General features: G+C 46.3%; 1 protein-coding gene across 2 annotated transcripts in view; it reads left to right on the forward strand.

Moving 5' to 3' along the window:
- COG7 (component of oligomeric golgi complex 7) overlaps nucleotides 1–24,525 on the forward strand; it is a 90,180-nt gene extending 65,655 nt beyond the window's left edge. For both annotated transcript variants that reach the window (XM_086375308.1, XM_086375309.1), the window contains 4 exons: nucleotides 3,434–3,517; nucleotides 7,766–7,880; nucleotides 21,312–21,455; nucleotides 24,124–24,525. In XM_086375308.1, the coding sequence (XP_086231434.1) occupies nucleotides 3,434–3,517; nucleotides 7,766–7,880; nucleotides 21,312–21,455; nucleotides 24,124–24,290 (510 nt within the window). In that variant the 3' untranslated portion in view covers nucleotides 24,291–24,525. The remainder of the gene's footprint in view (nucleotides 1–3,433; nucleotides 3,518–7,765; nucleotides 7,881–21,311; nucleotides 21,456–24,123) is intronic.
- The last annotated feature ends 86 nt before the right edge of the window (nucleotides 24,526–24,611 follow it).

Genomic DNA, 24,611 nt, shown 5'->3' on the forward strand with positions numbered 1-24,611 from the left:
CCAGTTACCTAGTCTTCTTCGCCACTGAGCCGGGCTGGGCGCCTCCACCATCCTTTCCCCTCTACTTCTGCATTCCACGCTCATTGTTCTGCCCCGTCCTCCGTTGTCTGATCTCACCTTCTCATTCAGGCCTCACCGCAAGGGTTCGGGCGCTGGGAACGGATGCAGGCAGCTGGGGATCAGGGGGAGTTCTCCCAGTGCGCCCGCAAGAAAGCACACAATGCAAAGGCAAACACTTTCGGCCTTAAGGATTTGAAAATGAAACCCTGGCCATTAAATGTTTGTTTTTAATGTTTGCTGGTAAATTGTGTTGCCCTTGTCCATTACAAGAATATAAACCAACACCATATTCCCTTTCAAGATAGGCTGTTGAAGTTTACTTTCGTTACCTGGTTAGAAAAGCCCCTTTTGAAAAATAATCTGCACCATTTCCTTATTGACCTCTTCGGGTCCACCCCCTCTGCCCACTGTTTCAGGCCCTCCCACATCAGTCCACCCCGTCTCGCCCTTATTCCCAAGTACTTTTCCACTCTGGCTCTTCTTCCCCTCCACCCTCATCTTAGCCACCCTCCTCCTCTGTGAAGCCTTCCCAGGGCCTGCAGCCCACGGTGCTTGTCCTTTAGATGCTGTGCCCTTTCCCCACGACTCAGCCCTGGCTCCTGGCCACTCCCCTCTCTGCCCGCCCTGGCCTTCACCACCTCTGCTCCCTCGCTGAGCCCCTCTTTGCCAAGACTCTACCACCAGGTTGCATGGTTGCTTCTTTCTAAATCTGTCTCCATCTGTTTCCATGGCCACTGCCCTGGTTTGGGTTCTTGTCGTCTCTGAATTGTTTCTTGAGCCTCTCCACCTACAGTCCTTCTGAGATTTGCTGCATCAGTCTTCATAAAGCATCGCTCTGATTTTGTCTCTGCACATTCAGATCCCTTCCCTGGCTCCTCACAGTCAATGTGATCGTCTATTTTTAAAAACTTTTTATTATGGGAACATTCCCTACATATATGCAAGAGTAGAGGGAAGAGTGTAATAAACTGTGCGTCTTCATCACCCTGCTTTGACACTGACCAACTCTTGGCTGTCCTGTGTCATATATACCTCCTTATCTAAAATAAGAGCTCTAGGGACTGCCCTGGTGGCACAGTGGATAAGAATCCACCTGCCAGTGCAGGGGACACGGGTTTGATCCCTGGTCTGGGAAGATCGCACATGCCACAGAGCGATGAAGCCTGTGCACCACAGCTGCTGAGCCCATGCTCTGGACCCTGTGCTCCGCAACAAGAGAAACCGCCTCAGTGAGAAGCCTGCACTCCACAACACAGAGTAGCCCCTGCTTGCCACAACCGGAGAAAGCAAAGTAACAAGGACCCAGCGTAGCCAAAAATAAATAAATAGAACTCTCAAAATAATCACAATACCATGCTGCTGCTAAGTCGCTTCAGTCGTGTCCGACTCTGTGCGACCCCAGAGACAGCAGCCCACCAGGCTCTGCCGTCCCTGGGATTCTCCAGGCAAGAACACTGGAGTGGGTTGCCATTTCCTTCTCCAATGCATGAAAGTGAAAAGTGAAAGTGAAGTCGCTCAGTTGTGTCCAACTCTTCACAACCCCATGGACTGTAGCCCACCAGGCTCCTCTGTCCATGGGATTTTCCAGGCAAGAGTACTGGAGTGGGGTGCCATTGCCTTCTGCATAAGCATCCCTAAAAAGAAAATTAAAAATAATTCCTTAATGTCATCAATTAATGTTCAAATTTCTGATTGTCTTATAAATGTCATGATTTGAATCAGGATCCAGACTAGCTCCGCACATTGGTGGGTATGTCTTTTATATCTCTTTTGAGACGTAACAGGTTACCTTCTCATCTCTCTCTCTCCCTCCCTTCCTCCTTCCTTGCCTCTTTCTCTTTTCTCTCGCTCTCGTTTCCCCTTTTCTTAGCCTGGTGTTCACACTGTGCATTCTCCTTCCAACCTTTCCTCTCTGCACCTCATGCGTCCTCTGGCCAGCCCTTTCTCTAGCCGCCTTGGGCTCCTGTTCCTCTGAACTCTTATTGTATAAAATCGACATCCACCACTGAGAACTCCTGAAGTGGAAGCCCGTGTGTGTGTGTGTGTGTGTGTGTGTGTAGGTGTAGGGGGTCTAGGCTAGGAATGTGTCAGGGGGTCTCGATTCCCTAGGGAGAGCAAGAACCAAGATCAGCCATTTCTTTGTCTCTCCCTACAAAGCCTGGCACAGCACAGGCACTCAGTGTGCGTGCCTGATCCATGTGTCCCTCCCTGTGGGGTGGGAGTTAACTGAAAAAATGTAGGATATTTTGAAATGAAAGGATTCTCAGAAAAGAACAAGAAGTTTAGAAAACTACAGGGGCAGGGCTGGGGAAGAAAAGACTTTGTCTAGAGCAGGCAAATTAAGAGCTGAGTTGGTGCTCGAGAGCGTGGGGAGGAGGGCTGCAGCTTGGCCTGGGCCGGGAGCCCAGGGGCGGACGTGGTCACGCCATTCCCGGAAAGCTACTTAGAGGATCAAGCAACCAGATCGGTCTCAGGTGGCTGCAGAGAGCAGCTACCATGTGACCTCAGGAGTCCCTCCAGGAGTCCAGCCAGCAAAGGCCCTGCTTTCCAGGCTGGCTCTGGGGAGACTCGGGTAAGAATTAAGAAGCTAGACTTGTGTGTGAAGGTGTGCCGGGCTGGCCTCTGTAACCACGCGTGTACCGTAACTGGCCTCACTCTATAGAGGAGCCCAGGGAGGCTCCACAGTGACGTCGTGGTTCCACTAAATGACAAAAGGAGACATGTCGTGCTGCAGGTCTCTAGACGGGGGGTCAGGAGAGGATAGAGGGGCTGCCGGTGGGGTCTGGAGCCTCCTTCTCATCCCTTTCCCACTGAGTTCTGAGTCAGCTGAGACCTAGATCCAGGAAGCAGGTGGATCAAAAGCAGCAGCTTTACCTTATTGGCAGCAGTATTGGTGAACACGGTTCCTGCAACCAGACAGGGCTTCCGACTCACATATGGTCTCTGGGGAGGGTTTTAGCAGGGGTCCTGGTCTCTACAGGGTGCAGGCTGACGACCCCAGAGTTAGTGAGGCTACCTGTGCCCGGCAGAGAAACCCAGAACAAGAATAACCAGCTCTTTCTCTCACCTTCCAAGAAAGGTGAAGAAAGTATCGGTTCCCATTGAATAGTTGAGTTGGGAAGGTGGGACTTCCTGCTTTGTAGAGTTTTATGGATCAGAAAGGATGCAGAGAGAGAGAAAGAATTGCCTCCTCTGTGGCAGGCTTCCCGGTGATGACTGGAGGAAGAGAAACCCCTGCTCTGCCACGTGGCAATAACACCAGAGGCCAGCTCTGAGCAGAGACAGTGCCTGCGGTGGGTGCCACGTTCTTCTGTGCTTTCCCTTGCTGCCTGGGTGCTGTGACCCTGACTGCTTCCTCTCCTTCCTCCCCTAGAGCTGGAACACTGCCGGCATTGGAGAAACCCTGACCGATGACCTGCCCACCTTCAGTCTCACCCCGCTCGAGTACATCAGCAACGTAAGAGCCTCTGCACACTTTGCTCTGTGTTGATCACAGCATCTGAGACTGCGTCGTGTCTGACCCTTCCACATGCAATGGTCCTGGCTGCCCCGGTGCTGTCTGGACCTGTGCTTTGGGACAGTCTCCATCCATAGCCAGGAGTTTAAGGAAATGCAGCTGACTTCCTTAAGTCAGCTGATGGAACACATGTGGATTTTGGAGCCGAACACATTCCTGCCCCTGGCCCATCCCTCTCAATGTGAGATGTGGCCAAAACCTGAGGGCTTCAAAGTGTGAGTCCAGTAGGACAGGGTCCCCAACCTTTAGGATCTAGTGCTTAATGATCTGAGGTAGAGCTGATGTAATAATAATAGGGGTAAAGTACACAATAAATGTAGTGCACTTGAATTATCCCCAAACCACACCCCCAGCCATGGGAAAATTGTCTTCCATGAAACTGGTCCCTGGAGCCAAAGATGTGGGAGACCACTGCAGCAGGAGATTCAGAGCTTGGGAAGATGGGAAGCAGGTGGTCAAATTCTTCATGACTTTTCAGAAGAACAGTGTGTCATAGTTGTGTGTTCAAACCCAAAAAAACATGTAGTGAGCACCTACCTTTTACCAGGCCTGTGTGCTCATGCTTAATTTCATAGCAGCAGGTACATCTCTTCCCTGGTGGCTCAGATGGTGAAGAATCTGCCTGCAGTATGGGAGACCTGGGTTTGATCCCTTGGTTGGGAAGATCCCCTGGAGGACAGAATGGCTACCCACTCCAGTATTCTTGCTTGGAGAATTCCATGGACACAGGAGCGTGTCCATGGGGTCAGAAAGAGTCAGACAACTGAGCGACTAATACTTCCACTTTCAAGTAAATCTCTACAAGAATTTTAGTTATACAGGCTTAATGTTAACAAAGAGCAGAATGAGCCTTGCAGGGGAACAGGGGCACCTCAAGGCCTTTGCCCCTTCACCTTTCACCCTTGGGAGCTGATTGTTTCCCAGACATCTGCATGTGGCCTCTCCTTTATTGCCCTTCCTGCAGTCCAGCTGCGTTGTTTTTAAATGTCAGTGAACCTAAGAAATGTCCGGGAGCAGCAGATCCCAATCATGTCTTCCCCATACTGTGGGAGAGTTCTATGATTTTTCAGAGGTGATTTTGAGGTGGGTGATCTCTGCCATGGGCATTCACTTTAGGACCCACCCCTTTGTAAGTCATGACTACTGAAAAGATGGGAAAGAATTTTAAAAGTAAACACGGTACAGTTAGAGGAGGCCTGTGTGATCCCACTGGTGAGTAGCAAAGAGAATGGCCTTCCACACTCTGTTCATTGAGCAGTGTCATTGTCCACAGGGCAGTTGTTTTCCTCTGTTTTCAGGGCATCATCCAATATCCTGGACTGAGGGAGCTGAAAATGTGAGTCGGTCTTTACAACCAATGAGAAGACTCATTTTTAGGATTGAGATTTGTGTGGCGGTGGTAGTTTTGTCGCTAAGTCATGTCCGACTCCTGCGACCCCATGGACGGTAGCCTGCCAGGCTCCTCTGTCCATGGGGATTCTCCAGGCAAGAATACTGGAGTGGGTTGCCATTTCCTTCTCCAGACTTGTGTGTTGCACTGTAAATTGATTCCAGAAATGATGTTGCTTTCCAGAAGGGACTCGAAAGGTTTTCACATTGACTTTTTAAAGATTAGTTATCTGTCATTTTCGGTCCTGCTGGATCTTTGCTGCTCTGCTTGGGCTTTCTCTAGACGCAGTGACTTCTCCTGTGGTGGAGTACAGGCTCTGGAGGGTGAGGGCTTCATCATTTTCGGTCCTGCTGGATCTTTGCTGCTCTGCTTGGGCTTTCTCTAGACGCAGTGGCTTCTCCCGTGGTGGAGCACAGGCTCTGGAGGGTGAGGGCTTCAGAAGTTGAGGCGCACAAGTTTAGTTGCCCTGAGGCATGTGGGATCTTCCCAGACCAGGGATCAAACCAGTGTTCCCCTGCATTGGCAGGTGGATTCTTAACCACCAGACCACCAGGGAAGTCCTAGACCGAGGTTTGTCTTCACAACAACTTAGTGAGCCGGTTGGTGGCAGCCGTGTTTTCACATCAGCAGCACCGAGGCTCTGGGGGATGGGAGTGGGGTGGGGAAGCCATTTACCCGGCAGCTGCTCTCTTAGGATGCCAGGATGCTGTATGTGTGTCTCACACAGGATTAATTTTATCCTTGCCACAGCCCTTTGAAGTAAGTGTGAGATCACCCTCATTTCAGAGATGATGAAACCAGGGCCCCGGCTGGTAAAGTAAGGTGCCCAACGTCACACAGTGGGAGAGTCAGAACTCAAGCCCTGGCCCTCTGACCACAGAGCTTTTCATGTTTCCTGAGTCACTGTGCTTACCTAGACGGGATATTGACGAGTATTTATTGAATATGTGAGAATAGTAGACAAACCTCTAGAGGTCTGATGAGAAGCATCTTTTCCCACATTGATTTCCAAAAAATAAACGTAGAACTCCCAAGAGAAACCTGGTGTCATGGAATCTCTCTAGGAATCACAGTGTGAGGCCCATTAATTGAAGTTCGAGGTGTCAGATGATTGAAAATTTGTACTTGACACTTTGCCTTGTTGGTGGATGCCCTCACCCACACAGAACTGTGTGAGCATTATGAGGGGATGAAACAGAACGTCCTTGGGAAAAATGAAATGGCATAGATGCGAGGCATAATGACGATTCTTTATCTCAAGTAAAACTGGCTACAGGTGAAAGAGGTACCAAGTACAGGAATATGCCTGTGATCTCTGCACATAGTAGGTATTCAGGAAGTACTGGCTGAGTGGAACTGAAATGAAGACATTCTAACCCCAAAACTCAGCACCCTTCTCTTCCCCCAGCCTTGGGGGAAAACGGTGATTTTGTCGCCATTTCAAGCTGCAGTGTACAGTGGCTGTGGTTATTAGCCAGGTACGCGGTCACTTGTCTCGTGTGAGTGAAAGATTGTGCTAAGTAAATGAAAGGAAAAGGTGCTGATGTCATTTACTTTACCATCTGCGTATGTACCTCTTTAAAAGGAGACCAAACTAACAATTTCTTATTAGCACAATGGGCTTCATTAAATGTTTGGAAATGAAGGCATTAATCTGGGCTGGTAGCTTTTGGGAGTCTGCCTTAACTTCTGGACACCTGCCATGGTGTATGTAAGGCCAGATTGAGAAGATCTTTCTCAGCTAGTCCTGGGACGTTAGCTGGCAGAATCAGTATCAACTCTTAAGTGGGAATGAATGTATAGAATCAATATGAAGCCAAAAAAAAGGCAACAACAGGCTCCAGTATTTTTTTAAGAAAATACATATTATGTATTACATTATATATATATAATATATATATTAATATATAAATATATATTAATACATAAATTATATGTCTATATATAAATTATATATAAATATATATTATATATTATAAATATATATATTATATATATACTTTAAAGAAAATATATATTCAGGTTATTGTCATAACCTGAAAATCAATTTCATTTTGGAACGAAACATATACTTAGCTTATGCTTGCCTTTACTTTGTCCTAAACAATTGTGAGTTGTAATAGAAATAGGTGTCTAAAATGTACCCATGATGACACACACATGACTAACCCTGAGTTGCTTTATGGCTCATCTCTAATGTCTTGTAACCCTACCTTTGCAATTCCTCACCAACCAAGAAGGTTTATTTTCTAGAGTTTGTATTATGAAAACATACAATTTTCCCTCCAAATTAACTTATAAACTGCTTTCCCCCTACTCCCCCCACAAAACTCCTTCCTTCACCTGCTTCAGGAACCTGGAAGGAAGAGACCCAGATCCACATCCAAAAGACACGACTGAAATTCTTGCTTGACTATGCACTTGTTGACATTAGCATCTTACCGGTTTTTAATCCATGAACAGTAATAATAACATATTTACACAAGCACTTTAAATTTTACAAAGCACTCTGGTAATCCATTACTCATTTGAGGTAGAGCTCACATTGAATGCATTCCAGAAATATTGAGGCCATTAGTGAGAAGGATGAATCTATGATCTACATGCAAACTGGCAGTGGTTTTATTTTTCAGATGTTGCCTAACCCATGTTACCACACTCTGGACAGATCAGGCCTGGGGCTGCCAACAGGTCTCGCAGTTTTGTCTGCCCACCATTTGCCTTCTCATGAACGTCCTGCATGTGATCGTTACACGCATGCGTCAGCACCGGGCTGACAGCGCTCTCTTTTGTTTCAGATCGGGCAGTATATCATGTCCCTCCCCCTGAACCTGGAGCCATTCGTGACTCAGGAGGACTCAGCCTTAGAGCTGGCCTTGCATGCCGGGAAGCTGCCGTTTCCTCCTGAGCAAGGTGAGAGAGACGTGCGGGACAGGGAGCAGCAGGCTGGGATGTGATCGCAGGCTCCTTGCAGCCTCACCCGCATCACACACATGTCCTTCACACTCCCAATGAAATAGGTGTCGGAGTGCACAGGAGTGACTGGGTGAGACTGGGGTTTTCTTATTGTACCCACCAAGGGACTTCTGCAGGACGGAGTGTGTAAGGGAAGGCTCACTGTGCAGGGTGTCTCTGGGTGAACCCCCCCAGTGCCCTCAGTGGGAAGGTGGTGGCAGGTGGGCCTGGGCTCGTAGGCATTCACTGATGACAGAAGGGAGCTCACAGGGCGGGGGGGTTCGCTAGGTGCGCTCTCTCTGCTCCCCCTCTCTGTGGGCCACGTGCGGAGTAAAGTGGACCCTTGTAGGTACAGTTCTTGTCAGAACAAAAATAAACTCTTCAGCACAGAGGTTTGCATTTCCTGTCCGATTGCCTCTGACTACAGCAAGCTCCCAACTCCCCAAGGCTCCTGGATCTATAAACTGACAAGGTAAAAATACAACACATGAACACGTTTCCTTTTCCTCATTCTCTTGGCCTGACAGATTTGAACAGGGGCCACGTACTCTCTGATCAAAAATCATCTTCTCTCTAAATTGGGCACGATAGGCCTCCCTCTTTAAGGCTGAACAGACAGGAAAAAAGAATCACTTGGTGTATAAAGGATTCAGCAGCTCAAGAGAAGGCACCACGCTGAAAATAAAATCACATTGAAAGATTATAAATTAAGGGTTGCTAAAAGGGATCTCATGTAAATGCAGATAAAAAAAAAGATGACTGCATCACTGTTAGAAGAAGTTGAATCAAATCAGAAGATAATAAATAGGGCTAAATGATTCTTTGTGTGGGTAACAGGTGGATTTCATAGTGAACCCGTAGTAGCCAGTACCCTGGTGTGTCCAGTAGTGCAGCACCAATGTATGTAAAGAAGAAGCTGACAGACATGTAATGGCAAAACCACATGAGTACTGAGGAAACCTCGTACCTCTCATTTAGGCTTTCACAGGAAGATTAATGAGAAAAGAGAAATTGTTCCGTATAATCAGTGCATTTGACTGAATCAATACATCAAGCTTTTTATCCCACAGAGAATTAGGATTGTTCTCAAATTTCCACAAACTGTTTGTAAAAGTAATACAAATAAAATCTGTAAGTTTCATAAGATTATAAATGTTGACGATACTTATATAATTTTTTGGCTGCTGACATGTGAGATCTTAGTCTCCTGACCACGGATTGAACCCAGGCTCCCTGCAGCGGAAGCGTGGAGTCGTAACCATTGGACCACCATGGAAGTCCCTGATACTCATATAGTTTTTGGAAAAAAGAATAATTCTGTTTAAAATTCAGATTTAAAATGTGAAACCTGCTGAGCTTGTCTATGAGTGAGAATTAATTAATCTTAGGGATAAGGAAGAGAAGACTTTGAAATGAAAAAAATTGTAAAAAATATAAATGGTAAGCTGGAAAAAATAGCAACATATATAATAGACGATGGTTATATCCTCATTTTATAAAAGTTCTTATGAATCAGTAAGAAAAAAGTGAACACCCACAGAAAAATAAGTAAATAACCTGAAGGCATTCCATAAGCTAAAACATATAAAGAAATGTTTAACCTCAGTAATTCTCAAAGAGCTGCAAATGAAAGTAACATGGTTCATTTTTTATAACCAATTTTTTATAATCAAATTGACTGCATTTACATCCATTTGGTTTAAGTGTTTATTTAATATTTGGCAAGGTGGAGGAAAACAGTTTAAATTGTACAGTTTGAATTCCTGAAGGACTATTTGACATAAGATCAAAGGCCTTAGAAATGTGTATACCTTTTAGATCAGGAATTCTGCTATTAAGTGTGCTAATAAAATAATCACGAGTATAACTCTATGAATGTATGTCCCACCATTGTTTATAAAAGCAAAGCATCAGAAAGAAAAATAAATGTGAAACTGTAGAAATTTTGATTAGAAATTTTTGGTATATCCATATAACTAAATGCTGTACAACCATTAACTCATTCAGTTCAGTTCAGTCTCTCAATCATGTCTGACTCTTTGCAGCCCCATGGACTGCAGCTTGCCAGGCTTCCCTGTCCATCACCAGCTCCCTCAGCTTGCTCAAACTCACATCCATTGAGTCGGTGACACCATCCAAACATCTCATCCTCTGTCGTCCCCTTCTCCTCCTGCCTTCCATCTTTCCCAGCATCAGGGTCTTTTCCAAGGAGTTAGTTCTTCACATCAGGTGGCCAAAGTATTGAAGCTTCAGCCTCAGCATCAGTCCTTCCAATGAATATTCAGGACTGATTTCCTTTAGGATTGACTGATCTCCTTGGAGTCCAAGAGAGTCTCAAGAGTTTTCTCCAACACCACAGTTCAAAAGCATCAGTTCTTCAGCGCTCAGCTTTCTTTATGATCCAATGCTCACATCCATACATGACTACTGGAAAAACCATAGCTTGGACCATATGGACCTTTGTTGGCAAAATAATGTCTTTGCTTTTTGATATGCTATCTAGGTTTGTCATAGCCTTTCTTCCAAGGAGCAAGTGTCTTTTAATTTCATGGCTGCAGTCACCATCTGCAATGGTTTTGGAGCCCCCCAAAAATAATCTGTCACTGTTTCCATTGTTTCCCCATCTATTTACCATGAGGTAATGGGACCAGATGCCATGATGTTAGTTTTCTGAATGTTGAGTTTTAAGCCAGCTTTTTTGCTCTCCTCTTTCACTTTCATCAAGAGAGTCTTCAGTTCCTCTTCTCTTTCTGCCATAAGGATGGTGTCATTTGCATATCTGAGGTTATTGATATTTCTCCCAGCGGTCTTGATTCCACCTTGTGCTTCATCCAGCCCGGCATTTAGCATGATATACTCTGCATATAAGTTAAATAAACAGGGTGACAGTATACAGCCTTGACATACTCCTTTCCCAATTTGAAACCAGTCAGTTGTTCCATGTCCAGTCCTAACTGTTGCTTCTTGACCTGCATACAGATTTCTCAGGAGGCAGGTCAGGTGGTCTGGTATTCCCATCTCTTTCAGAATTTTCCAGACTTTGTTGTGATTCACACAAAGGCTTTGGCATAGTCAATAAAGCAGAAGTAGATGTTTTTCTGGAACTCTTGCTTTTTCAGGGATCCAGCGGATATTGGGAATTTGATTTCTGGTTCCTCTGCCTTTTCTAAATCCAGCTTGAACATCTGGAAGTTCTCGGTTCACATACTGCTGAAGCCTCACTTGGAGAATTTTCTATTTTCTAGAAAATAGAAAATTTCTAATTTTCATAACTTTGCTAATCTGTGAGATGAGTGCAATTGTGCGGTAGTTTGAACAGTCTTTGACATGCCTTTCTTTGGGACTGGAATGAAAACTGACCTTTTCCAGTCCTGTGGCCGCTGCTGAGTTTTCCAAGTCTGCTGGCATATTGAGTGCAGCACTTCAAAGTGTCATCTTTTAGGATTTGAAATAGCTCAGCTGGAATTCTGTCTCCTCTACTAGCTTTGTTTGTAGTGATGCTTCCTAAGGCCCACTTAACTTTGCATTCCAGGATGTCTGGCTCTAGGTGAGTGATCACACCATCATGGTTATCTGAGTCATGAAGATCTTTTTTGTGTAGTTCTTCTGTGTATTCTTGCCACCTCTTCTTAATATCTTCTGCATCTGTTAGGTCCCTACGCTTTGTCATTTATTGTGCCCATCTTTGCATGAAAAGTTCCCTTGGTATCTCTAATTTTCTTGAGGAGATCTCTAGTCTTTCCCATTCTATTGTCTTCCTCTGTTTCTTTGCACTGATCACTGAGGAAGGCTTTCTTATCTCTCCTTGCTGTTCTTTGGAACTCTGCATTCAGATGGGTATATCTTTGCTTTTCTACTTTGCCTTTCACTTCTCTTCTTTTCTCAGCTATTTGTAAGGCCTCCTCAGACAACCATTTTGCCTTTTTGCATTTCTTTTTCTTGGGGATGTTCTTGATCACTGCCTCCTGTATAAGGTCATGAATCTCTGTTCATAGTTCCTCAGGCATTCTATCAGATCCCTTGAATCTGTTTGTCACTTCCGCTGTATAATCATAAGGGATTTGATTTATGTCATACCTGAATGGTCTAGTGGTTTTCCCTACTTTCTTCAATTTAAGTCTGAATTTGGCAATAAGGAGTTCATGATCTGAGCCACAGTCAACTCCTGGTCTTGTTTTTGCTGACTGTATAGAGCTTCTCCAGCTTTGGCTGCAAAGAATATAATCAGTCTGATTTCGGTGTCAGCCATCTGGTGATGTCCACGTGTAGAGTCATCTGTTGTGTTGCTGGAAAAGGATGTTTGCTATGACCAATTTGTTCTCTTGGCAAAACTCTGTTAGCCTTTGCCCTGCTTCATTTTGTACTCCAAGGCCAAACTTGGCTGGTACTCCAGGTATCTCTTGACTTCCTTCTTTTACATTCCAGTCCCCTGTGATGAAAAGGACATCTTTTTTTGGTGTTAGTTCTAGAATGTTGTGTAGGTCATCATAAAACCATTCAACTTCAGCTTCTTCGGCATTAGTGGTTGGGGCATAGACTTGGATTACTGTGACATTGAATGGTTTGCTTGGAAATGAACAGAGATCATTCTGTCATTTTTGAGATTACAAAAATGTTTAATGCAGTGTACAGTATGAGTCCGTTTGAAAAAAAGCTTCTATGTCTATAAGTGGAAGAAGAAAAGACTAGGGGACTTCCCTGGCTATCCAGTGGTTAGGACTCTGCACTTGCACTGCCGGGGGTATTGGTTCGATCCCTGGTCGGGGAACTAAGGTCTGTTAAGCTCTGTGATGAGGCCAGAAAGAAAAGACTGGAGAACGCTCACCACCACTATCAGTCGATGCATCCACTTTGAAAACAGTTTGGCATTTTCTAAAAAGAGGGACAGTGTGCATACCCTCAGCCTATCAGGTTACTCCAAGATGTACATCCTAGAACCTCTTCAATAGGTGCCTCCATATATATCTGTAAGGATATTTGTGGTGACTTGATAATAGCCACAGACCAGAAGCCACAAACCGAATATCCATCAGTGGTCAGTGGGTGCTTACATTATGGTGTAGTCAACCAGTCCATTCTGAAGGAGATCAGCCCTGGGATTTCTTTGGAAGGAATGATGCTAAAGCTGAAACTCCAGTACTCTGGCCACCTCATGCGAAGAGTTGACTCATTGGAAAAGACTCTGATGCTGGGAGGGATTGGGGGCAGGAGGAGAAGGGGATGACAGAGGATGAGATGGCTGGATGGCATCACTGACTCAATGGACGTGAGTCTCAGTGAACTCCGGGAGTTGGATATGGACAGGGAGGCCTGGTGTGCTGCGATTCATGGGGTCACGAAGAGTCGGACATGACTAAGCGACTGATCTGATCTGATCTGATGGGATGAAATAGTATGCAGTATTAAAGGTGAACAAGCTACAGCAATACATAATGACATGAATGATTCTGACAAACATATTATCAAGCAAAAGAAGTAAGACAGAATGTGAACAGCCAAAGCTCGAAGGCTTGCTGGGGGATAGAGAGCATGGTACCTGGGATCCTGCTATGTGTGACTGGAGAGGCATGTGGGAGATTTCAGGTCCTGGCAGTGGCCTTTGTCTTGAGCATAGAAGTGGTTGCATTGGCATTGGCTTTATGGTTCTTCTTTAAGACATGTAATTTTTTTTATATATGTTCTACCACGTGTATGATATATCTCATGACTTGTACAAGAAGAAAACCAAAGATTAGACCCTAGGAGTATAAATTGATAAAGGTTGTCTGGAGGGTGATTTCCATCAACAGCTAAAGGACACCCATCCTTTTTGATCCAACAGCTCTTCTTCTGCATGCCCATCCTAGAGGAATCCATGTATATGTGCCCACAGAGGTGCATATGAGGCAGTTCATTGCACAAAATTACAAAACCCAAGTGTCTATTACTCAGGGAGTAGATAAATATATTGTGATGTATCCATAATGTTGAAAAATTCTTTTTGATTTTCTTTATGGGAGGTAGAACTATTTGTACCTAGAGATAAGGTCTTCAAAAATACAGATTTTATATATTGTTAAGACAGAAAAGATCTGTTATTGTTAAGACAAAAAAGCAGATACAGAATAATTCATGCAGTATTATTTCTGTTTGAAAATACCCCCACCTTGTCTATTTCTACATGCATGTTTGCATGTAAAAGTACTGAATATAGATCCGACAGAATATGAACCAAACTCTCTTCCATTGTGGTTTGATGAATTTCTTTAGTATTATGTTTCGATTCCTTTCTAATTATCTTTTGTGTATCTACTGTAGGTTTTTGCTTTGTGGTTGCCATGAGGTTCACATATAATATATATATACACACACACATACTTCAGTATATTTTAAATTGATAGAAACTTACACTTGAATGCATTTTTAAAAACTCTACATTTTTACCTCCCCCATCACATTAACTTTTTTATGTCATATATCTTTTTGAGTATCCCTTGACTAATTTTTTTAGTTAATTTTACCTCTTTTGTGTTTTAACTTTCATACTAGCATATTCTGCCTTAACTATATATTCACCTTTTACCAGAGAGATTTTTATTTTCATGTTTTCTTGTTATTAGTTAGCGCCTTTTCTTTTCAGCTTAAAGAAGACCCTTCAATATTTCTTACAAGGCTGGTTTAGTAGTGGTAAACTCCTTTAACTGTTACTTATCTTGAAAACTCTCTCTCTCAGTTCTGAATGATAACCTGAGTGATAGACTGTTCTTGGTTGGAAGTTTTTTCCTTTCAGCACTTTGAATATAACATGCCAGTCCCTCTGACTTGAAGAGTTTCTGTTGAAGTATCAGCTGATAAAAAAAATTAGCTGATAATCTTATGGGGTTTCCTTGCATATAGCAAGGTTTTGTGTTTTCTTCCCCCCATTGCATTTAAGATTCTCTTTAACTTTTGACATTTCACTTATAAAGTCTGTCGGTGTGGTTCTCTTTGGGTTCATCTTATTTGGAACTCTGTGTCCTGGATCTTGATTTCTGTTTCCTTCCTCAGGTTAGGGAAGTTTTCAGCCATTAGTTCTTCAGTAAATTTTCTGCTTGTTTCTCTCTCCTCCTTCTGGGACCCCTATAGTGCAAACGTTATTCTACTCGATGTCCAATAAGTCTCTTAAGTCATCCTCACTTTTTAAAATTCTTCTTTCTTTTTGCTGATCTGTTTGCATGAGTTCCACTGCTCTGTCTTCCAGGTCAGTGATTCATTCTTCCGGTTCATCTATTCTGCTGTTGAATCCCACTAACGTATTTTTCAGTTCATATTCTTGAGCTCTATTATTTCCGTTTGGTACTTTCTTATATTTTCTCTCTTTTTGTTGATGTCCTCACTGTTCATCCATTCTTTGCCCAAGCTGGGTGACCATCTTTATGACCGTGAGTTTGAACTCTTTTTCAGGTAGATGACTTATGTCTGTTTCATTAAGGCATTTTTCTCAGGTTCAGTCTCTTTCTTTCATTTGGAAACTATTCCTCTGTTCCCTCATTTTGCTTGACTCTCTGCGTTGGCCTCCGTGTAACAAGCGAAAGAGCCCCCTCTCCCAGGCTTGAAGGAATGGCTTTGTGTAGGAAATGAACCTTATCACTCAGCTTCACCCTAGCTCTCGGTTGTCTCTTATACCTTTGTGGCTGTCCAGGAAGCCTGGTTTGTTTCTTGATGGGTCCCGGGATGTGCCAAGACCTGTCTGTTCCTAAGGGGGTGATTACATTGAGCGCCCAGATTCAGGCTGATTGGAAGCCAGATCCGCAGGTAACAGCTTTTAAAGTATGCAGGGGCTGCAGTCATGGACCCTGCTGCCTTCCAGACTGGAAGATCTGGTCTGGAGGTGTCTCGTGGGCGACAGCTGCAAGAATGGGGACTTAGAGGAGTGTGGAAGCTCCTTGCTGGGAGGCACCATTGAGCAGGGGTGAAGCCAAGGGAGGGGGCACGAGTGATGTCTCCCTGCCTGCCTTCCCAGAGGGCACCTCTGTAGCCCGGGTGGCAAACCTGAGGCCAGTCCTGCAGGTTGAAGCTTCAGGACAATTAAATGGGCCTTTTTCACATGCAGACCGGTTGTGTTACCGTCTCCTGTCTGGTGTCCTGGGTGTGGTATCCTGCCCAGAATACCACAGCATTTTCTGATAGAAAAATGTTCAGCATTTTCCGAGGAAAAAACTCAGTGTTTTCTGACAGAAAAAAGGGTTTTTGTCATAATGCGTCAGAGTCTACGCCTTAGAGTTGATGTGTTTTGTATTGGTGTCACAGCATAAAAGCATATTACAAGGCTTCAGGACTCAAGGTCTCTTTTTAGAGTTATCACTGCTCTACACTGAATGAAAGCCACCGTGCTTGTGTTTGATTGGACATCCCTTTGGTGTCCGTTGTTTGGAAGTCAGTGATACTTGCCACTGAAATTCACATCCATAGATTTATTATATACTTCCACGGAACTTTGTTTTTAAGTGACACTATGCATACAGACTTCATTTCTATGTCTATCAAGAAATGTACTTAATTCTCCGTGTTATCCTTGACTCTTTAAGGGCTGTGCTATAATGAGAATATGTTCTATCTTACTGTTAAACTCTAATTACATATATTAAGACTGTCCTTTGGATCCTATAAATGTGAGTTTTGATGTAATAACTGCTAATAAAATTATACTGAAACAGTAAAAAAAAAAAAAAATTAAAATGACTTTCTGATTGCTATGGTTCTGCAGGGCCCAGGAGCATAAGCCCCTCTGGTCATCAGAGTCAGGCAACCGAGGCGTTCCCTGTGGGGAACCAGGGTTGGGAAGGAGCGCGGCAGGGGGTGTGGGGTCAGGGCACACCTGCTTTTAGTGGTGCAGAAGGAGAGCGCAGGGCGGGGGGCAGGGGGTGGTGCCCACACCCTCAGCTTTCAGGAGGCCGTGTCTCTGCATGCCCCTCTGTGCCCCGAGGGAGGGGGAGAGTGCAGAATGGCGTTTTCCATCACCTCTCCTCCCCCAGGATATTCCCTGTGCCTCTGGCTGAAGCTTTAAGACTAGCAACTGAATTTCCTTCATGTGTAATCCGGTCACCTCTCAAACTGCTGCCTTTGCTCTGGTTCCCAGGATGAGTCTCTGTGTTCGAGCTCCTCAACAGGAGTATCTCAGATCCCCACAGCACCCCCGGGTCCCACTGGTTTCAGAGCCAGATGTTTTGGGGACCTCATCTGACTGGTGCGGGTCCCAGGGTTGGCGCGCCGGATGTGGGGCACAGACAGACCCTTCGCTCCTCAGGGCGGGGCTCTGCCCGTGAGATCCCTCCCTGCTGTGTGGGGGTTTTGTTCTCTGCCTCTCCAGGGGGAAGAAATGAGTTCAGGGTCTTCGTGTGTCACCATCTTGATCCTAAGTGATTTTTATTTTCATCTAATGGCTAATATACTTTTTTTTTAAGAGGAAGATCTCTTGTTGCCTTCCCCTTTTATTTTTTAATTAAAATTATTTATTTATTTATTTCTGGCTGCACAGCGTCTTTGTTGCTGCTGTTCTCTATTTGCAGTGAGCAGGGGCTACTCTCTACCTGCGGTGCTCCAGCTTCTCGCTGCGGGGGTTTCTTGCAGACCACAGGCTCTAGAGCGCGCACAGGCTCGGTTGCCCTGTGGCATGTGGAGTCTTCCCAGATCAGGGATTGGACTGTGTCCCCTATATGGGCAGGCAGAGTCTTAACCACTGGACCACTGGGAGCAGTCCACTAATATGCTTTTTAAGTTTAAAGAAAAATTTTAGGGGCTTCCCTGGTGGTCTAGTGGTTAAGAATCTGCCTTGCAATGCAAAGGCTGCTGGTTTGACACCCAGTCCAGGAAGATCCCACATGCCTCAGGGCAGTTGAGCCCATGTGCCACAACTGCTGAAGCCCGTGTGCCCTAGAGCCTGTACTCCTCAACAAGAGAAGCCACTGCAGTGAGAAGCCCTAGCATCGCAACTTGAGAGTAGACCCTGCTACCTGCAAATGGAGAAAGCTTGTGCGGCAACAGAGACAGCACCACCAAAAGTAAATAAGTGTTTTGTTTTAAAATGCTCCCAATATAAAACAAAAAAAGGAAAACCTTAAAAAAAAGTTTTTTAAACTATTTTTCATGCAACTTTCTATACACACACCCAAATCATGAGACTAGTACAGTGAAACCCAGACACTTATCACCTGGGTTTAAGAATGGCTTCTTCTTGTTTCATATATTCTGCTCACATTTTTTGCTAGAGTATTTAAATCAAATCCCAGGCATCATGTTATTTCATTTAGGAATACTTGACTTAGAAATACTTCATTTTGTATCTTTTACTGGTAAGGATTAAATTCAGGTTCACATTCTTTGGCAAGAGAATGTAGTGCTGTATTTATTGTCTGTTGCCTTACATCAGGAGGAGCATAATAGCTTATTGTTTCACTGCCGATACATATATAGAGATTTAGTGAGTATGTGGTTGTTTCCATTCACTCACTTAAATGTTTATTAATTGTTTACCATGTGCTAGGCTCTGGGTTGAACATTGTTAAGAAGGGAAAAAAACCTTCCAGCCACAAAATAGCATTGTAATACTGGTTGAAACCATAACAAAAAAAAAGAAACTGACCTGGATAATTTTTTGTTTTAAATCTTTCATTCAATATGTTACTATGAAAATTTTCAAGCATACAAAAAATTGGAAAGAATTACCCAGTGAACTAGCATTCCAGATCAGATCAGTCGCTCAGTCGTGTCCGACTCTTTGCGACCCCATGAACCGCAGCACACCAGGCCTCCCTGTCCATAACCAACTCCCGGAGTTCACCCAGACTCATGTCCATCGAGTCAGTGATGCCATCCAGCCATCTCATCCTCTGTCGTCCCCTTCTCCTCCTGCCCCCAATCCCTCCCAGCATCAGAGTCTTTTCCAATGAGTCAACTCTTCGCATGAGGTGGCCAAAGGACTGGAGTTTCAGCTTTAGCATCATTCCTTCCAAAGAAATCCCAGGGCTGATCTCCTTCAGAATGGACTGGTTGGATCTCCTTGCAGTCCAAGGGACTCTCAAGAGTCTTCTCCAACACCACAGTTCAAAAGCATCAATTCTTCAGCGCTCGGCCTTCTTCACAGTCCAACTCTCACATCCATACATGACCACAGGAAAAACCATAGCCTTGACTAGACGGACCTTAGTTGGCAAAGTAATGTCTCTGCTTTTGAATATGCTATCTAGGTTGGTCATAACTTTCCTTCCAAGGAGTAAGCATCTTTTAATTTCATGGCTGCGGTCACCATCTGCAGTGATTTTGGAGCCCAGAAAAATAAAGTCTGACACTGTTTCCCCATCTATTTCCCATGAAGTGATGGGACCAGATGCCATGATCTTCGTTTTCTGAATGTTGAGCTTTAAGCCAACTTTTTCACTCTCCACTTTCACTTTCATCAAGAGGCTTTTTAGTTCCTCTTCACTTTCTGCCATAAGGGTGGTGTCATCTGCATATCTGAGGTTATTGAGATTTCTCCTGGCAATCTTGATTCCAGCTTGTGTTTCTTCCAGTCCAGCGTTTCTCATGATGTACTCTGCATATAAGTTAAATAAACAGGGTGACAATATACAGCCTTGACATACTCCTTTTCCTATTTGGAACCAGTCTGTTGTTCCATGTCCAGTTCTAACTGTTGCTTCCTGACCTGCATACAAATTTCTCAAGAGGCAGATCAGGTGGTCTGATATTCCCATGTCTTTCAGAATTTTCCACAGTTTATTGTGATCCACACAGTCAAAGACTTTGGCATAGTCAATAAAGCGGAAATAGATGTTTTTCTGGAACTCTCTTGCTTTTTCATGATCCAGCGGATGTTGGCAATTTGATCTCTTGTTCCTCTGCCTTTTCTAAAACCAGCTTGAACATCAGGAAGTTCACGGTTCACATATTGCTGAAGCCTGGCTTCGAGAATTTTGAGCATTACTTTACTAGCGTGTGAGATGAGTGCAATTGTGTGGTAGTTTGAGCATTCTTTGGCATTGCCTTTCTTTGGGATTGGAATGAAAACTGACCTTTTCCAGTCCTGTGGCCACTGCTGAGTTTTCCAAATTTGCTGGCATATTGAGTGTAGCACTTTCACAGCATCATCTTTCAGGATTTGGAATAGCTCATTCCAGTCCCCATATTTTTTCTTTTCTAAAGATTTTATTGAAGTACAGTTGATTTACAGTGTTGTGTTAGTTTCTCATGTACAGCAAACTAATTCAGTTATACATATATATAAATTCTTCTTCATATTCTTTTCCAGCATTTTAACAGTGAAAGTTTTATGAAGCAGATGGTTAAACAGCCAATAGGAACTTTTTGGCTTAGATACGGGCTTCCCTGGTGGCTCAGATGGTAAATGTGGGAGACCTGGGTTCAATCCCTGGGTCAGGAAGATCCCCTGAAGAAGGGAATGGCTATCCACTCCCATATTCTGGCCTGGAGAATTCCACGGACAGAGGAGCCTGACGGGCTACAGGCTTAGATACATGATAAGTAGGAGGGAGATTTAAAAATCGTTCCCGTGAGGAAATTGAACTTCAGGAACTATGAAGTGATGTGTCCCAGGGTCACCCGCCCAGTGGGCTAGAGCAGACCCCTGCAAGAAGGTCGCAGGCTCCCCGTGTCGTGGTCCTCTTCCCTGGTGGAGGCACCTGTTTTGGCCACAGGGAATTGGGAGATCTTTGGAGGCAGCCGGAGCTGCCGTGGAGTCATGATTCTGGGCAGAGGAGGCACGTGCTGCCCAGGTGTGAGTGCTGGGCCCTAGGAGGCTCCCCGACTCCCTCTGACCTGGGTTACAGACAGGAGGGTCAGCTCCTGGTCTGCTGGTCCGGTTCTGGGCGGGTCATCTGATGGGCAGGCGCAGAAGTCCTCCTGGCCTGAGTGGCTGCATCGGCCCCCAGACTTTGAGACCACTAAGGTTGTCCCACCTCACCCGACTGCTTTCTCTTCTGAATCCTCATTATACTAAGTCAATACCAGTTGACCTAAGATGTAATTGTCTTCTGTTTCCTGTGTTGCCCACCTGACCGTAGCTTTGTGTATACATGCAGCACCCGTCATGACCCTGGTCACCCAGAGCAGCCCTGTACAAGCTGGTGAAAGTGAACGTGTTAGTCACTCAGTCGTGTCTGACTCTACAACCCCATGGATTGCCACCCATCAGGCTCCCCTGTCCATGGGATTCTCCAGGCAAGAATACTAGAGTGGGTTACCATTTCCTTTTCCAGGGGGTCTTCCCGACCCTGGGATCAAACCTGGATCTCCTGCATTGCCTGCAGATTCTTTACCGTCTGAGCCACCAAGGAAACCTGTGCAGGCTGTCAGTGGGCAGTTTTTCCTGACCAGGCTCTGTTTCTTTGGTGACGACTGTCTTTCCCTCTCCAGGGGATGAGCTGCCCGAGCTGGACAACATGGCCGACAACTGGCTGGGCTCCATCGCCAGAGCCACCATGCAGACCTACTGTGACGCCATCCTGCAGATTCCTGAGCTCACCCCGCACTCCACCAAGCAGCTGGCCACCGACATCGGTGGGTCCCCGCGGCGGGCGGGGGAGGTTGTCCAGGAGGTTGTCCAGGAACCAGACAACCAGGAGGTTGTCTCCAGGAAGGTTGTCCCAGGGCTCCTCTCAGCTTCAGCTCGGGGTTGGTCTGGGAAGCTTTGTTAAAAATGTGGATTCTCCAGTCCCCGCCCCCAGAGGCTCTGACGTGACAAGTCTGGGTGGAAGTCTGGGCACCAGTAGTTTGCCAGATGTCCCCGGGGATTCTCACAGCTGCCAGGGCTGAGAGCCATTCAGGGGCGCCTTGGCAAGACAGGCTGGATGGGTGAGGCAGCCTGGTGTGATGCTGCCCTGCCCTGCCTTGCCTTCTGTTCATCCATATAATCATCATCCAAACCGACCTTGATTAAGTGCTCACTACAGGCAGGCATGCAGGTCCTGAGCCAAGCTCTCGCGCCCATTGTCTTATGCAATCTTCAAAACTCCCCTGTGAGGTCTGTGCTCCTGCCTTCAGCAGTCTGATAAGGAAACGGGGGCACAGGGCACTTGCGTCACAAGGCCACCCCACCAGGGTCGCCCCGCCGTCTCCACCTGAGTACCTGCCTGATTCCCAAGTCAAGGGGCGTGTGCCATCTCCTCCTGCTGGCACACTTCCTGGAGGTAATGCCACCCGGTAGGAGGTGCTCTGAGGTTGGGGTGCTGCAGGCGGGCAGTCGGAGCATCTCCCCACCCTCTTGGTATCATTCCAGTGACTTGCCGGCTCTTTGGCTGGAGGCAGCTCTTGGAGCGGTCAAGGGAGCGGGTGGTAGGAGACTTGAAGAGTAGCAGCCTGGGGACCCAGCCAGGGCTTTGACCTGAGTGAGCACAGGGCCAAGCCAGCCTCTGGTTTGGCCAAAGCAGAAATAGAAGTGAGATGCTTTCCTCCAGGTCACGGGGCAGTGAGTAACGGAGCCAGGCCTCGAACCCAGATGTGTGACTCCACTCGCTATGTTCATTCGTGGTCAGCTCTCATCAGTTACAGAGCAGCGGCCAGCTCTCGTCATCTCACGGGGCACGTGTTCAGAGAAGAGATGAAAAGGTTCCCTTGTTCATCAGTGGTCCCTGTTAGTACAGGCAGGAGCACTGAGGGGAGAAGCAGCAGAACTAGCGAGTGAGATTTGGGGGCGGCCCCTAGAGTTCACTCGTCTACATGTCGTCTTCCCTCACTGTTCAGCTCCCATCCAGATCCACCTCTTCACTTGCTCAGTGGTGACTGAGCATCTGTTGCAAGCAGCTATCATGCTAGGAGATGGGATAGAACCAGAGCGGTCTGGACAGTTCCTGTGCTCACTGAGCTTCCACCATGAGGGAGTGAGTGTGGGCTTAGGTCCCAGGAAGCTGCCCAGTGGTAACACAATAGGGAGCGGTGAGGTCTGTGGCAGCATATGGACACCTTAGGGACACAAAGTTAAACATTGAAACAAAAGCACTCTTGCTGTCTGGACAGAAGATGTGGTAGGTTGTGGGCTGCCACTTTGCAGGTCCTGGCCTGCAGTCAAGGAGAGCGCACAGTTTTATGGGTGCACATGGGCCGGAGGCAGGTGTCTGACCGGTTGGTGGCACCCTTCCTGGGAAGTGGCTGTCTGAGAGGGTCGTGGGGTCAGGCATCCAGGACAGAGCAGGCACCGTCTACAGGCTGTGCCTTGGAAAGAAGACACAGGGAAGATAGAGCCACGCTGGAGCTCCAGCCTAATTGGGGAGGAGAGATTGATGCGGGCGGTGATCAGAAAGTAGGGAGGAACTTGCTGGGTGATGTGTTTCCCAGCCCCTGGGAGCAGGAAGAGAGGGAGGAGCCGGAGAGGGCTGGCCACACTGCCCCGGAAGGACGAAGGGAAAGAATGCCCAGTTATTGACCACCTGCATCACATGGGGCATGTTCATGGTCCTTGTCCCTCTTCACCCCCTGAGCGGTGCTGCCCGAGGGTACTGACTGCCTCCAGGGGTGGAAGCGGAGACACGAGAGGTCAAAAGAGTCACTGAGGTCACCCTGATCTTGGAAACCCCATTTTCTCTTCCACTCTGCCTGTGCTGCCTGAGCTCGCCTGCCGGTTAGGATGGGGGATGCTGCTTTTCAGAAGGACAGGCCCCTCACACCCCTCTTGGAGACTTTCATCAACTGGGCCTGGGGGTGGGCTCAGGAATCTGTCCTCACTTGTACCCCAAGGGGTTATATCTGGAAGTTGTGGGAACCACATTACACCAGGGATTGCCCCCAGCACCATCTGCATCCCCCCTGTAGAGGCTCTGCTGGGGGGTCTTTGGGAGCTGCTTAGATAAACCCTGTGTCTCCTGACCCCTTGGGTTTTCCGTGTGGTCAGTGGGGGCCACTGGAGAGCAGGGCTGGGAACCCAGGAGTTCTCAGTGTAGAGCTTCAGCTGAGGTCGGCGGATCGGGCTGCAGAGATGAGTGTGTGGTGGCGATGTTGGCAACTCCTTCGTTTATTTAGAATCCCTAGACCTGGGCCTGGGCCGAGCTCACAGTCATATTTGACCGTCCTGTAAAACACCCTCAGAGTGAAGGCCCGTGGGCTGAGAGCAGATCTGGCAGCCAGCGTTGGGGGGGTTGGGGGACATCTTGTTTCTTACTATGGGGAGGCCCTTAGGGCTCGTCCGCTTGGTGCTGAGTCTGTCTGTCTGTGTTCGTCTGCTCCCACCCCACAGACTACCTGATCAACGTGATGGACGCCCTGGGCCTGCAGCCGTCCCGCACCCTCCAGAACATCGTGATGCTCTTGAAGGCCAAGCCCGAGGACTACAGACAGGTCAGCAAAGGCCTGCCCCGTCGCCTCGCCACCACGGTGGCCACCATGCGGAGTGTGGACTACTGACCCCCATGCTCCTGCTGACAAGAGTGTTGGGGCCACAGAACTCTCCAGACTGGTCTTGCTCTAAAAATCCACCTGGCATTGGCCAGAACTTGTTTCGAAAGGACTTGGTTCATTTGTATAATCAAAAAAAAAGCCTGTTAATTAGAGGTAAATTATTTATTAGGAATTTTCAGATAATTTTTAAAAATGATTCCATCTTGAAAGTGCAGTTAATAAATACCATGAAATGAAAAAAGGCCGTTTTCTTTCCATTTTTACTCAGTGAATATTTGGATGCTTCCCATGTACTGGGCTGTCCACACTGGGGATTCGGCTGGGAAG

Source organism: Bos grunniens, chromosome 25 (assembly GCF_055505025.1).
Source record: "Bos grunniens cultivar Pamir isolate PY7600 chromosome 25, Bosgru_T2T1.0, whole genome shotgun sequence".
NCBI lineage: Eukaryota > Metazoa > Chordata > Mammalia > Artiodactyla > Bovidae > Bos > Bos grunniens.